The 12954-nt window shown below is 48.2% G+C and overlaps 2 protein-coding genes across 2 annotated transcripts; one reads left to right on the top strand and one right to left on the bottom strand.

The window, feature by feature from the left end:
* The first annotated feature begins 8239 nt into the window (after positions 1–8239).
* LOC124695909 lies at positions 8240–10708 on the top strand. The gene is made up of 5 exons (XM_047228714.1): positions 8240–8606; positions 9255–9354; positions 9444–9567; positions 10140–10223; positions 10301–10708. The coding sequence occupies exons 1-5, from the start codon at positions 8255–8257 to the stop codon at positions 10421–10423; spliced, it is 783 nt and encodes a 260-aa protein (XP_047084670.1). The 5' UTR covers positions 8240–8254; the 3' UTR covers positions 10424–10708.
* A 248-nt stretch (positions 10709–10956) lies between these two features.
* On the bottom strand, positions 10957–12503 carry LOC124694767. Its single transcript, XM_047227719.1, has 3 exons — positions 12243–12503; positions 12042–12128; positions 10957–11753 (listed from the first exon to the last, which is right to left on the bottom strand). Exons 1-3 carry the CDS (start codon positions 12501–12503, stop codon positions 11298–11300), a joined length of 804 nt encoding a protein of 267 aa, XP_047083675.1. The 3' UTR covers positions 10957–11297.
* Between the last annotated feature and the right edge of the window lie 451 nt (positions 12504–12954).

The raw sequence follows: 12954 nt of genomic DNA, 5'->3' as shown, positions 1-12954 counted from the left end.
AAGTTACAAAGTCCGGGAAGGTTTCAAACTCATCCCGTAAGATTACAAATAAGACTTTCTATTACAACTCTAGCTTTCCTTAATAATATCTTGGGCTTCCGAATCTTCTTATTCTTCGAGTAGTGGGCCTTCAATAAACCCCGGGTACTATCTTCGGCAGGCCCATTAGGGATGCCCATGTCACTTGGTGACCCGTGATAGTACTTCGTCTCTGGCCTCATCCAATGCATCGACATCGTCTTCCAATGCCTTTCTAGAAACTTCTTCATCATACTCTGTAACTCTTGGGGAATCATGCTCTATCTCTATTGGCAATACTGCCTCAGCTCCATGGACCAGAAAAAACGGAGTTTCCTGTGTCGCCCTATTTGGTGTTGTTCGAATACTCCACAATACACTCGGCAGCTCCTCTGGCCAGGTGTGTCGAGCTTTTTCCAATGGTCCTAACAAGCGCTTCTTGATACCGTTGCAGATGATACCATTGGCTTTCTCGACATGGCCGTTGGTTTGTGGATGCACGACTGACGCGAAGTACAATTTGATGCCTACCTCTGCACAGTATGCCTTGAATTCCTTGGATGTAAAGTTACTGCCGTTGTCCGTGAAAATGCTGTGAGGTACTCCAAATCGAAAGACAATGCTTTTCACGAACTTTATTGCAGATGCTGCGTCTGGTGAACTTATCGGCTTGGCTTCTATCCACTTGGTAAATTTGTCGACAGCGACGAGCATATACTCGTATCCTCCTGGCGAGGCTTTATGTAACTTCCCCACCATATCGAGGCCCCATTGAGAAAAGGGCCAGGACAATGGTATTGGCATCAGCTCTGCTGCCGGAGAATGAGGTTTCACGGCAAATCTCTGGCACGCGTCACAAGTTCGTACTATCTCCTTTGCATCCTCGATTGCTGTCAACCAATAAAATCCAGCTCGAAAAACCTTGGCGGCAATAGCTCGACTGCTCGCGTGATGACCACATATTCCCTCGTGTACATCCTTCAAGATTATCCTTCCTTCTTCGGGTGTGACGCACCGCTGTAACACACCCGAAATACTGCGTTTGTACAGCTCCCCTTTGACTACTGTAAAAGCTTTGGACCGTCTAATAACTCGCCTTGCTTCAACTGGATCGTCGGGTATTGTTTTCCTTAGGATGTATGATATGTACGCTTGCATCCATGGTATTTGCACCATCAATACTAGATCATGTTCCTCTTCTTCTTCTAGTGTTTCTTTTGCAGCCCCCGCGGATTTTTCCTCCTTCTCCTTATTCTTCAATTTCTTCGGCTTTGTTGATCTCTCTGTTATTTCCTCCCAGAACACTCCTGGTGGAATTGCGAGGCACTGCGACCCGATATTTGCAAGAACATCGGCTTCATCGTTGCTCGATCTGCTTATATGATTTACCTCGCATCCATCAAATAATTTCTCGAGCTCGTTGTACACTTCTTTGTATGCCACCATGCTATCATTGACTGCATCACATTGGTTCATGACTTGCTGGGCCACCAATTGTGAGTCGCCAAAGATTTTTAGTCGGGTTGCACCACAAGCTTTCGCCATCTTCATCCCGTGTATAAGAGCTTCGTATTCTGCCTCATTGTTAGACGCGTTTGGGAACGTCATCCGTAAGACATACTTTAATTTGTCGCCTTCAGGTGATGTCCCGAGGAGAAAGTTCTATTCCCCAAAGGGAGACACGACCTGTAGCTTCTGGATTGTTTAGTATATTGGATAAAGGCGCCTCGTTGACCACTATTATCGGATGCGCCGAAAAATAGTGCCGCAATTTTCTTGCGGTTGTAAACACTCCATATGCTAGTTTCTGGTACTGCGGGTACCGCTATTTTGAAGGCGATAAAACTTCACTGATGAAATATACCGGCCTCTGCACTCCATGAAGTTTTCCTTCTTCTTCTCTTTCGAGAACGAGTGTCGTGCTGACCACTTGGGGTGTAGCCGCAATATATAACAGGAGGGGTTCCTTCTCTTTAGGCGCCACCAAGATTGGTGGTGTCGAGATTGTGCGTTTAAGATCCTCGAAGGCTCTATCTCGCCTCTTCATTCCACTCGGAACTTCTCTCCTTGTTTGATTAAGGCGTAAAACGGTAACGCCTTTTCTCCCAACCCGGCGACGAATCCGCTTAAAGTTGCGACTCGCCCAGCTTAGTCGCTCGTATTTCTTTCAACTTCGTTGGCTTCCTCATCGTTACGATAGCTTGGATTTTTTTGGGATTTGCTTCAATCCCTCTTGCTGAAACTAAGAACCCAAGAAGTTCTCCTGCAGGGACGCCGAAAGAACACTTCGTCGGGTTCAGCTTGAGACAAAACTTGTCGAGATTGTCGAAAGTTTCCTTCAAGTCCTCGATTAGCGTGTCCCCCTTTTTTGATATTATGACGACGTCGTCGATGTACACTTGTACGTTTTTCCCGATCTGTGTTGCTAAGCACTTCTGCATCATCCGTTGATATGTTGCTCCCGCGTTTTTCAAACCAAAGGGCATTGTTCGATAACAAAACACGTCGTAAGGTGTGATGAACGCTGTTTTGACCTCATCCTCTTCTTTCAATCTGATCTGGTTATAACCAGAGTAAGCATCCAGGAAGGAAAGACGTTCACATCCTGCCGTGGAGTCGATAATTTGATCGATCCTCGGGAGGGGGAAGTGATCCTTTGGACAATGTTTGTTGAGACACGTAAAGTCGACACACATGCGAAGGACTTTAGTGTTTTTCTTCGGGACCAATACTGGGTTTGCGACTCACGTGGCCTCTGTATGCAGCTCCTTGATGAAACCAGCTTCTCTCGCTGATCAATCTCTGACAGCATAGCTTTGCGGTTTGGCTCCGAAAAACGTCGCAAAGGTTGTTTTATTGGTCTCGCTAGTGGATCCAAGTTTAGGTGGTGCTCGGCAAGTTCCCTGGGTACTCCTGGCATGTCAGCTGGACACCATGCGAAGATTTTCCAGTGCTCACGGAGGAACTCGACAAGCGCGCTTTCCTACGCGAGGTCCATATCTGTCGTGATAGACGTCGTCTTCTTCGGATCTGTCGGGTGAATCTGCACCTCCTTGGAATATTTCGTCGTGTTAAAGGTTGGTTCTCTGAGAGGCCTTCCTACATCTGGCAATACATCATAATCAGTTGTAAGCCTTGACGCCATATACTCCGCTTGCATCCCGAAAGTTTCTGATAGTCGATGAAAATCCTTGTCGCATTTATCGGCTAGCGCGAAACTGCCTTTGACTGGATCGGTCCCTTAGGTCAAGGTAACCTCCAAAGCAGATACGTGTAATGTGGTACCGCCATAAACCTGGCATATGCTGGTCATCCCAACAAAGCGTGATACTGCGACGGGAAATCCACAACTTCGAATTCCAACCTTTCTATTCTGTAGTTTTCTCGGGTCCCAAACTGAACGTCGAGATTGATCCTCCCCAATGGGTAACTTGGCTTCTCTGGTGTGATGCCATGAAAACGTGTGCCAGTTGGTTTCAAATTTTCTAGGGAGATGTTCATCTTCCTTAGCGTATCTGCGTACATAAGGTTTAAGCTGCTGCCGCCATCTATAAACACTCGAGATACGTCGAATCCTGCAATTACTACTGGTAAGATAAGTGCTGATTGCCCTGGTCGAGGAACTTGTTGCGGGTGATCCGCTATTGTGAAGCCAATGTTTTGCCCTGACCAATTTAAGTACTCAACCGTTGGTGGAGGCATCTTCTCTGCCATGAACACCTGTCGCGAGATTACTTTCTGAGCTCTATTGGATGGCCTCGCCTTCTGAATCATCGAGACCGCTCCGTTGGAGTTGGGATCAACGTAAGGTGGTGGTGCTGGTGCTGCCGCTATTCTGAGCTGATGTCGATTTTCGTCCGTAATTGCGGGAGGAGGTGACAAGTGGATCTCACTCCTGGGCCCCTGGGGGTTTCTCTTTGCTGTTTGTGCATTGGCTATCCCTGCAACTCGCAGCATTGCTTGGAAATTTCGACAGTCCTTCTGCAGATGTCCTGACTTCCTTCTCCCATTGCTGTCGAGATAAAAATGCATCTGACATGGCCCGTTCATCATATCTTCTGGAGTTGCGAAAGGTCTCTGAAATCTCGACCCGCTATTTTGCCTGTTATTTCGAGAGTCATCTCTATTGTCGCCTTGTTGTGCATTACTCCTTTGATAATCATCTCTATTGTTTCCTCCATTGTTTCCCCGAAACCCAGCCGATATTTGGCCAGGGGCATCGTAACTCGAAAATTGTCGAGAAAATCGTCGTCTATTTTGAAAATTTCGACTGCGGTCCTCCTCCGGTGACCTGTGTCATTTATTATGTACAGCATCCTCGCCCTCTGCCCATCTGTTTGCTATTTCCATTAATGCTGATGTTGTCCTTGGGTTGGTTCTTCCCAAGTCCTCCACAAAATCTCATCGTCTAACTCCTGCTACAAACACATCTATCGTTCTCTCGTCAGATATATTTTCTGCCGAGTTTTTGATGATGTTCCACCTTTGAATGTACTTCCTCATTGATTCATCATGCTTTTGTCGACATGATCTCAACTCCTCTAGTGTCGCAGGCTTTTTGCAGGTTGATCGGAAGTTCTTGACAAACACGTCCTCAAAACTCGTCCCAGCTGTCGATGGAGCCTGGGGGAAGCTTCTTTATCCACGATCTTGCGGCTCCGCTCGAGTGTATTTGAATGCTCGCATGGCTGTTGCTCTAGTTCCACCTATCAATTTTACCGTCTCGAGGTAGTCGACTAGCCAATCCTCGGGATCTTGCAGGCCATCAAATTTCTTGAAACTATCAGGTAGCTTGAATCCTGATGGGACTCGAGTATTTCGGACTCGTCGCGTAAAGCACGGGAGTCCACACATATCTTCTTCAGCAAGTTCTGGTGTCTGCCGATGTTCTCTTCTATCTTGTCGCGCTCTATCTACCCTGGCTTGAGTCGCCGTGTCTCTAACTCCACTTGCTCTTGGTGGATCTTGCACCGCCGCAAGAGGGTCTCGGGCTATTTTGTCTTGCAATTCCTTCGGGAGGTGTGGCTGCGAACGCTGCTCCCATGGCTCCACATCCTGCCATGGCCATGTTGTACAACGCTTCTCTTGGATCCCCGGGAGGTGGCCTGGACGCTAGGATGAAAGCTTGCGTTGCCATGTATCCTGCTTCTGGTGTTTTTGGAATAATATTCCCCCTCGTGTCGATTGACATAAAAGACATATCGAGGTTTTGAATTAAAGTCTCTCTTTCAGCTTCAGGTATATTTTGCAGCCGAGATCTTGCTCTCCTTCGAGCTTCTCTGTGGCTATCTCCCGAAGTTCCTGATTGTCGACTTAACTCCGTTCTTCGCCTGCTTGATGCTGAAGCTGCCTCCCTTCTTCTGTTCAGAGCAGCTGTCTGTTTTTCCAATTCTCTTCCAGCTCGAGCGAGCCTATATTGGTAGGCCTGCAATTCTTCAGTCGTAGCAGTTGTCGCCATTGGTTCTGAACCATCCATAGCTCTTGCGGCTCTATCCCATGCTGCTTGTGGGAGTTGAAGCCTAATACGTGGTGTAGGCCCGACATATTTATTGCCCAAACCTCGCCTTAGGTCAGAGGGATCGACATATGGATTTCCCAATTCGTCGAAAGCCTCTGATATCTCCTCCTGATCGCGACTTGCTTCTCCAATGGCGTAAATCTGATGATATTTTGGATTATGAACCTTGCTGGGTTTGGTGACACCATCATAGAGATTGGTGAAGACCTTTCCAACAGTGATGGATTTGTCGATGAAATTGAAGCTATCGGTGTCACTCGAGTCATCGCTTATATAGGAGTCCGCGGATGACTCGAAGGACACGTCGCTGAAGATCTTGGCGAGTTGTTCGCTTGCCTTGGTGCTGATGAAGCGTGTCGACGAAATCTCCTCGTCGCCTGACTCGATGGATGATGCTGAGCTTGAAAAATCGGGATCAACCGCCGATAATCCCGACGAGATCGGAACTTCGAGACGATATGCTCCTTCTTTCTCGACGCGGAAGTGGAACTTTCCAAACGTCATCTCCATGGGCTCCTCCAGATATGCATATGCATCCAAACGGGAGGGCGGGTGAGGAACAAAATTGGCTAGACTAGTTTCGATCTGTTTACCTCTGTCCAAAGCGTTGCTTGCAGTTGATGAAGTCGACGATCTTGAACGTGCCATCGAGATCAGCTCCTTGTTGCCTCTAAATCCCACAGACGGCGCCAATTGACAAGGTATTAACTTGTCAATGCCTACAAGTAGTAGACTAGGGTTTCGTTGGATGTAGAGGGCAAGTAGATCTCGAAGGTTTCAGCCGAAAAGTACTCGACGATGTAAAAGCTAAGGTTCGTGAAACAATGATTCGATCCTTTCTTTGTCCCTCGACTCCCCCTTATATAGGAGGCGGAGCCGAGGGATTCGTGATACACAAGTTTACAGAGTCCGGGAGGGTTTCTAACCCGTCCCGCAAGATTACAAATAATGCTTCCTATTACAACTCTAGCTTTCCTTAATAATATCTTGGGCTTCCGAATCTTCTTATCCTTCGGGTCGTGGGCCTTCAGTAAACCCCGGGTACCTTCTTCGGCAGGCCCATTGGGGATGCCTATGTCAATGGGGGAGAGAGTACCAACTAGCTACAGCTAGAACCCGTAGTCCATGGGGGAACTACTCACGGAGCATGATGGAGGCGGTGGCGTTGATGGAGATGGCTTCCGGGGGCACTTCCCCGTCCCGGCGGCGTGCCGGAACAGAGATTCTGTCCCCGAATTGGAGTTTCGCGATGGCGGCGGCACCCCTGGAGTCTTTCTGGAGTTTCGTCAATTCGTATCGCGTTTTTAGGTCGAAAGGGGTCTTATAGGCGAAGAGGCGGCGCAGGAGGGCGCCTGGGGCCCCTCACCATAGGCTGGCGCGGCCGGGCCCGGGGCCGCGCCGCCTTATGGTGTGGTGGCCCTCCGGCCCGCCTCCGACTCTCCTTCGGTGTTCGGGGTCTTCCGGGAAAAATAAGATACTCGGGTCTTTGTTTCGTCGAATTCCGAGAATATTGCCCGAACAACCTTTCCGAAACCAAAAACAACGAAAAACGAGAACCGGCACTTCGGCATCTTGTTAATAGGTTAGTTCCGGAAAATGCATGAAATCATTATAAAGTGCGAGCAAAACATGAAGGTATTGTCATAAAACTAGCATGGAACATCAGAAATTATAGATACATTGGAGACGTATCACCCGCCCGGCCGCACCGGCACCAGCATGCCACGCGCGACGTTCGTCCCCCGATCGCCGCGCCAGGAGCCGAGAGTCTGAATCCCCCCCCTTCACCGGCATCGCGCCTTTGATCGGCGGCGTCTCCGGGGACGACGAGGAGGAGAGTTGTGGTTGGGGGAGGCGACGGCGGCGGACTAGGGTTTCGCCCCCCGGTCGCCAGGAGGGGGCGACGCGGGGGAGCAAACGGTTCCCCAACAGAAAATCTGGTATTTGATGTTCAATTCACCCATGATGACATGGCCCTTTTATTTCCACGGTAGAATACACCACGAATATATGAATCATTATATTTTTTTGGTGTGAATCACGACTATTTAAACTTGTCAAGATTAATAGAAATGGAGAACCAACCTGAGGTTGGGTGGTTAGGAGGGTGGTTGTACCCCCAGCCCACCAGAGTTCAAACCCCAGGTTTGACATCTGTGTGTCTCATAAAGGCGAAATATTCATTCGATGTGGAGGCGACGTTCCCGTCGACAGCGAGGCGCCTGTGGTGACTTCGTCAATTTCAAGATCCAATCCGCCGGCTCAGTCTTCCGGAGATGCTCATAGGGGTAGGGGTGTGCGTGTGTGCGTTCATAGGGGTGAGTGTATGCGCGTGTATTGTACTGTGTTTCTCAAAAAAAAAATTAATAGAAATGCACATGCCAATTGTAAAAATAAAAAATTGAGCAAATAGTGCACCACACGCTAAACCTATGGAAAACACAACTCCGGTTAACCCCCTCGTGCGGCCGGCCATGTCCAACCAAAAACTTGGTCCAAGGCAACGCGGACGGCTGGATCGTAGCCATCACACAGCCGCGGCCGGTCGCTCGTCGTGGCACGTCACTGGCCCGACCTAACAACGTGCCGGACACATCCACCGCGGTAGAAAAAATCTCCACAACACAACACCACCACTCCGGAGCTGCCGTGCCGTCTCCACGTTCCACTTGCTCCCGAACCTCTCTCGCCGTCCTCTGCTCCGGTAGACCGTAAAAAATGGCAGCTACCTTGCCGTCGCTCCCGCCGCTGCCGCCGACGCCGACGCCCGCGGCCACGACCCTGGCCGGGAACCTAACCTCCTCCTTCCTCTCCTTCCCTGCTCCCCGGCCCCGCCTCGCCGCCACGCACCGCCGCGCGGTCGTGGCCGCCGCCTCGTCCAGGCCTCCGCCTCCGCCGTCTCCGGAGGGAGGAGACGACGAGGACGAGGAGGAGAAGGAGGTGGAGAGGGCCATGGGGATGGACGGCGGCATCCCCGGGACCTCCGGCGAGCTTCTGCGCCAAGTCTCCTCCCGCGCCTACGGCATGCGGCGCCACCTCATGGAGTCGCTCGACGCCCTCGCCTACGACGGTAAAAGTCCTTTACACCTTGGTCCTGTGTTCCTGGATCACTGGATCCTACCCATATTGGCTTATCTGCCTAGGGTTTAGCTTTAGCGTCCTAAATGAATACCTAGCGAATGGTGATTGGAGGATTAAATGCCCGCGCGAGCGCTCCTAGTGTTCGATGGAATGCCTAGTTGGTTGTACGGGAGAATTGCGTGCACTCATGAGCAGCAAATCAACTGCTCTGTGAGGCTTGTACGCTCACGCCTATTGTGTTTGGGGCGATGTGCAATCTGAGGTCAGAGGGGGAATAAGTGTGACCATGTGTACACGCGATTATCAACTGCTGCAGTCGCGTCTGTTTCCTCGTGTTTTGGTTTCCTTGGGTGCAATTTCGTATTGGCCTTGCGTATCAAGCGCTGAATTGACATGCCTTCTACGGTTGTGCTTATGTTGCTTTCTGTAGCCTGCAAAGTAGAGTCAGTGGTTAAATGGCTATATAACTGAAATGTTAAGATGCACTCGTCGTGCTCACTAATAATATATTATAAGGTCCACTGGGAATGGCCTGGTTCTTATGATTTTCTAAGTCATTCTTGTGATGATCTAACTGTAAATGCCCCTTTGAATACGCAAGTTCAAAACTTAACTAACTGTTCTCATGATGGTTCAGTGTTGGAGACAAACCCTTGGAGAGAACAACCCAAGCCAGTCTATGTGCTGGCGAGAAGAGACAACCAACTATGGACAATGAAAACCCGCAGGAACCGCAGGTAAGAATTTTTTCTGCTAACATAACAGGTATAATTGGGCAGTTGTGATTATTGTGTACATGGTCTCTTCATTTCTTTATTTTCTGCAGTGAAGTCGAACAGGAACTTGGAATGCTTTTCTCAAAGGGAGGGAGTTCAGGAGTTGGGACTAAATCAAAGTACTCTGGCTCCAAGTTCAGTATGCTTGTTGAAGATGTTACAGAGGGAGTACTGGTGAGTATAGTTAGTAAACATTGCGTGCACATATTCTTGAGAGTCAGCCAAGTGTCTTGCTTTTTTAATTCCTATGGTTAATGGGAGAGTGTGACTTCCGAACAAGTAAATGTGGGCAATGAATGGGGACAAAGGACTGCCCAAGTAGATTAGGATAACTATAGTGCATCACTATATGTATATATATATTCCAACAAAGGGTGCCTGTATGCATATCGTTCATGACTGCAAGGATCTCTATTGATATACCTTAGTACAATTAATCTATTTGAAGGACCAAAAGGGCAAAGCAAAATTGAGCAGTCTAAAAAGGACTAGAGCATTGGCAATCATTTTCTTACAGACTCTGTTAATGATTCCAGCCTACCATACTATACTATGTACCAAACCGATAAATCACCATAGGGGGGGTGTTGATTTGCATTGGATGGTTCTATTTTTCTACCGCTTATGGTGCATTCTGAATAGTTTGCTCTTCTGTTTCTATCTTGTTGATGACCAGCTTTCTGCAAATTCTCACATAACTGTCTCCTTTGTATATTTTTCTGAACCATGACCCTCTTTTCTTACAGGTGTTTGAAGACGAGGATGATGCTGTAAACTACTGTGACCTTCTACAGGGATGCGAGGGAATTGCAGAAATAGAGGCTTCATCAGTAAGATAACAAACGATATGATCTTCATAAGTACCATAATGTGGTTGACAACTAATCATACCTGTACTTGTTTGTAGGTATTCAATCTCTGCCGTCAAATGAAAGCTCTTGCTGTCCTTTTCCGTCGTGGAAGGACTCCTCCAACGCCTCAAAGCCTTGAGCGTGACTTGAGGGCGAGAAACCGGTCACTGGAAGACTAGGATATTTTGATACATATGGTGTATATATGTTAATTGTATTCAATCTAGCTGTTGAAACAAATGCCCTAGGCATTGTATATACTACATGTTACATAGATTCAATTCAAAAAAGAGAGATATAAAAAGATTGGTACATAGATTTATTCATAGCCAAGAGGGTGTGGAAGTCAAGTCTGACAGTAAGAACATACATTAGCCTGAGATTAGCAATCTCTGTAATACTGAATATTCTTGTAATTATTTAAATTGTTTACAGTGAATAAATGAGGATACCAAGTTACTATACTCCTCATCCTGTTGTTGTCGTGCTGGTTACAGTACAATACACTGATGTTTTTTTTCTTTTTGACCATGAAACTGTGGGGAAAACCCCCACAGCAATTTATTAAAACTTCCCAAACTGTACAAAAAGGTTATTTACAGAAAAGAAAGGGAAAAAATTACAGAAGGTTGCAACTGTCTTGATGACTAGATAGATTTGGAAAACCGTGTGATGACTGAAGTTTCTACTTTGAAAAAATAAATTTGTGTGAACTAGGCTTCCCGGTTAGCCGGGAAGGAATGATGACAAGTTTGACAGTAAACACGGAACTTAGCCTGAGACCAGCAAATCTTTGTATAACTGAATATTCATGTTATACATCATTATGTACATACTAATTTACAGCACTTGGATCCTAAGTTATTATCTTCTCGATCATGCCATCGCTCCGAACGACTAACAAGATGCTTCCGCAGTCCGTTGATCATGCGGCGAGCTCCAAAGAATCTTTTGCATGAACTACTTCCATCAACATCAATTCACTACTGTACTTGTTACCGGGCAGCCAACGGCACCCAAAAGGAAAGAAAATGCAGAAAGAAAGTTCATGAATCAGTGTTCGGTCCTCTTCTCGGTGAGCTTCTCCCTGCGGTACTTCTTGAAGTCCGCGGCGAGGCCGGTGTCGAAGTCGTGCTTCATCTGCTGCGCGAGCTGCCTGAGCACGGTGTCGGCGACGCCGCGGATGATGGGCTCCGGGACGAGCGCGAGCACGGGTGGCAGGTTGAAGCCGACGCTCATCTCGACGTGGCCCTTGAGGCTCCGCCGCCCCTCCGGCTGCGGGTACAGCGTGCCCCGCACCGTCACCGCCATGTGCGACGGCATGGCGTCCCTCTGCAGCCCCTCCAGCCTGTAGTCCGTGACCTCCATGAGGAGGAGGCTGGTGGCGCGGACGGGGACGTGCGGCGGGTACCCCTTCCCGCCGGACCTGCTCACGAAGCGGATGGCGATCACCGGACAGGCTGACAGGAAGAGGAACTGGATGGGGATCAGCTGCACGCTCCACTCCTCCTGTGAAAAAGATCAGTGTAACAGTTGTGCGTTAGAGTTGCGTGTAATATTGGTGTTCAACGTTCATGTGGATCGTGCACTGAAGCAGTTCTCCTAGATAGTTGCCGGCAAAAGAAGCGTGACAGGTTGTTGTCACTGAAAATTACACGCTTCAGCAGCGGCAATTAAAAGCAAACTAGTATAACAGTGGATCACTGAAAAAATTCTGACGTCGGAATAATGTTCTTGCTCGTTTCAGTTCACAGCTTCAGAAACGAAATCGGGGGAAAGAAATGAAAGGTAACTCACATCGTTGAGTTTGGTTCTCTTGCGCTTATCGGGGAACACGGCTCCGACGATCCTGGGCCTGTTCATGAGGTACTCATCGATGGACGCCTGCACAAAGAACGTCAAGGGAATCAGATCACCTGGCTGAAAGGGCGTACCAAACTTCCAAAGCGTAGCACTTGAACTAAATGTCCAAAGCTTCGATCACACAAAGCAACTTACCCCTGGAGTTTCGCCCATGGGGATGTCGGTGTTGAACCTGTAGGAGAAGGTGAAGAGATCTCTGGGATTGATCTTCTCCTTCGCCTTGCCGCCGTAGGAAGGCGGAGGCTTCAGAGAACAAGTTGTGATCGCTCGCGACGTGGAGGAGGATGAGACATTCAGGAGAAAACCATTTCCTGATCTTGGCCTTGATCGCTCCCCTACTGATCTGAGTGGTGTCACCTTGATGCCACTGCAGCCTGCGATGCTTAGCGAAGTCATCCCCTGGTTCTTCTGCTCCTTTTTTTCAGGCTTGGGAGTTGTGTTACTTGTGTGAGCTTTACTGCATTTTCAGATCGCCGTGCCAATAAGTAAACGACTCCACGAGGCATGAATCGGAGTTGAGCAGTCTTGCAAGTAAGGGCAACAGAGTCCGGGTAGGCCCTACAGGCTCGGGCCGGCCGTTTCTTCCAGGCAAAAGAGTTTCCCAAGTTTCTCTCGGCTGTTTGTTACAGCAAAGAGGATTCAACTCCTGGGCTTTAGTTTCCATTTCATTTTTTTTTCTTTTGAAACGAGGTCAAAGACTTTGCTCCTATTTCAATTAATTAAGAAAGAAAGAAAGAAGGAAAGGGCTACGTTTTCCATTTCAATTGGAACTACGTGAATATTTAACTGTGTAACTCTGCTATAGCAACTTGCAGAGGTTCAGTACAATCTTCGCGTCTCGTATTTT

This window comes from Lolium rigidum, chromosome 3 (assembly GCF_022539505.1).
Source record: "Lolium rigidum isolate FL_2022 chromosome 3, APGP_CSIRO_Lrig_0.1, whole genome shotgun sequence".
Classification (NCBI taxonomy): Eukaryota; Viridiplantae; Streptophyta; class Magnoliopsida; order Poales; family Poaceae; genus Lolium; species Lolium rigidum.
Note: the sequence above shows the minus strand (reverse complement) of the source record. Positions and strands in the feature narration are given on the sequence as shown.

Coding starts and splice junctions, on each gene's coding strand:
- LOC124695909 (XM_047228714.1), top strand. CDS start 8,255: ATGGCAGCTACCTTGCCGTCGCTCCCGCCGCTGCCGCCGACGCCGACG. Junction 9,355..9,443: donor AAAACCCGCAGGAACCGCAG/GTAAGAATTTTT, acceptor TATTTTCTGCAG/TGAAGTCGAACAGGAACTTG. Junction 10,224..10,300: donor CAGAAATAGAGGCTTCATCA/GTAAGATAACAA, acceptor ACTTGTTTGTAG/GTATTCAATCTCTGCCGTCA.
- LOC124694767 (XM_047227719.1), bottom strand. CDS start 12,503: ATGACTTCGCTAAGCATCGCAGGCTGCAGTGGCATCAAGGTGACACCA. Junction 12,129..12,242: donor CCATGGGCGAAACTCCAGGG/GTAAGTTGCTTT, acceptor TTCTTTGTGCAG/GCGTCCATCGATGAGTACCT. Junction 11,754..12,041: donor AGAGAACCAAACTCAACGAT/GTGAGTTACCTT, acceptor TCTTTTTCACAG/GAGGAGTGGAGCGTGCAGCT.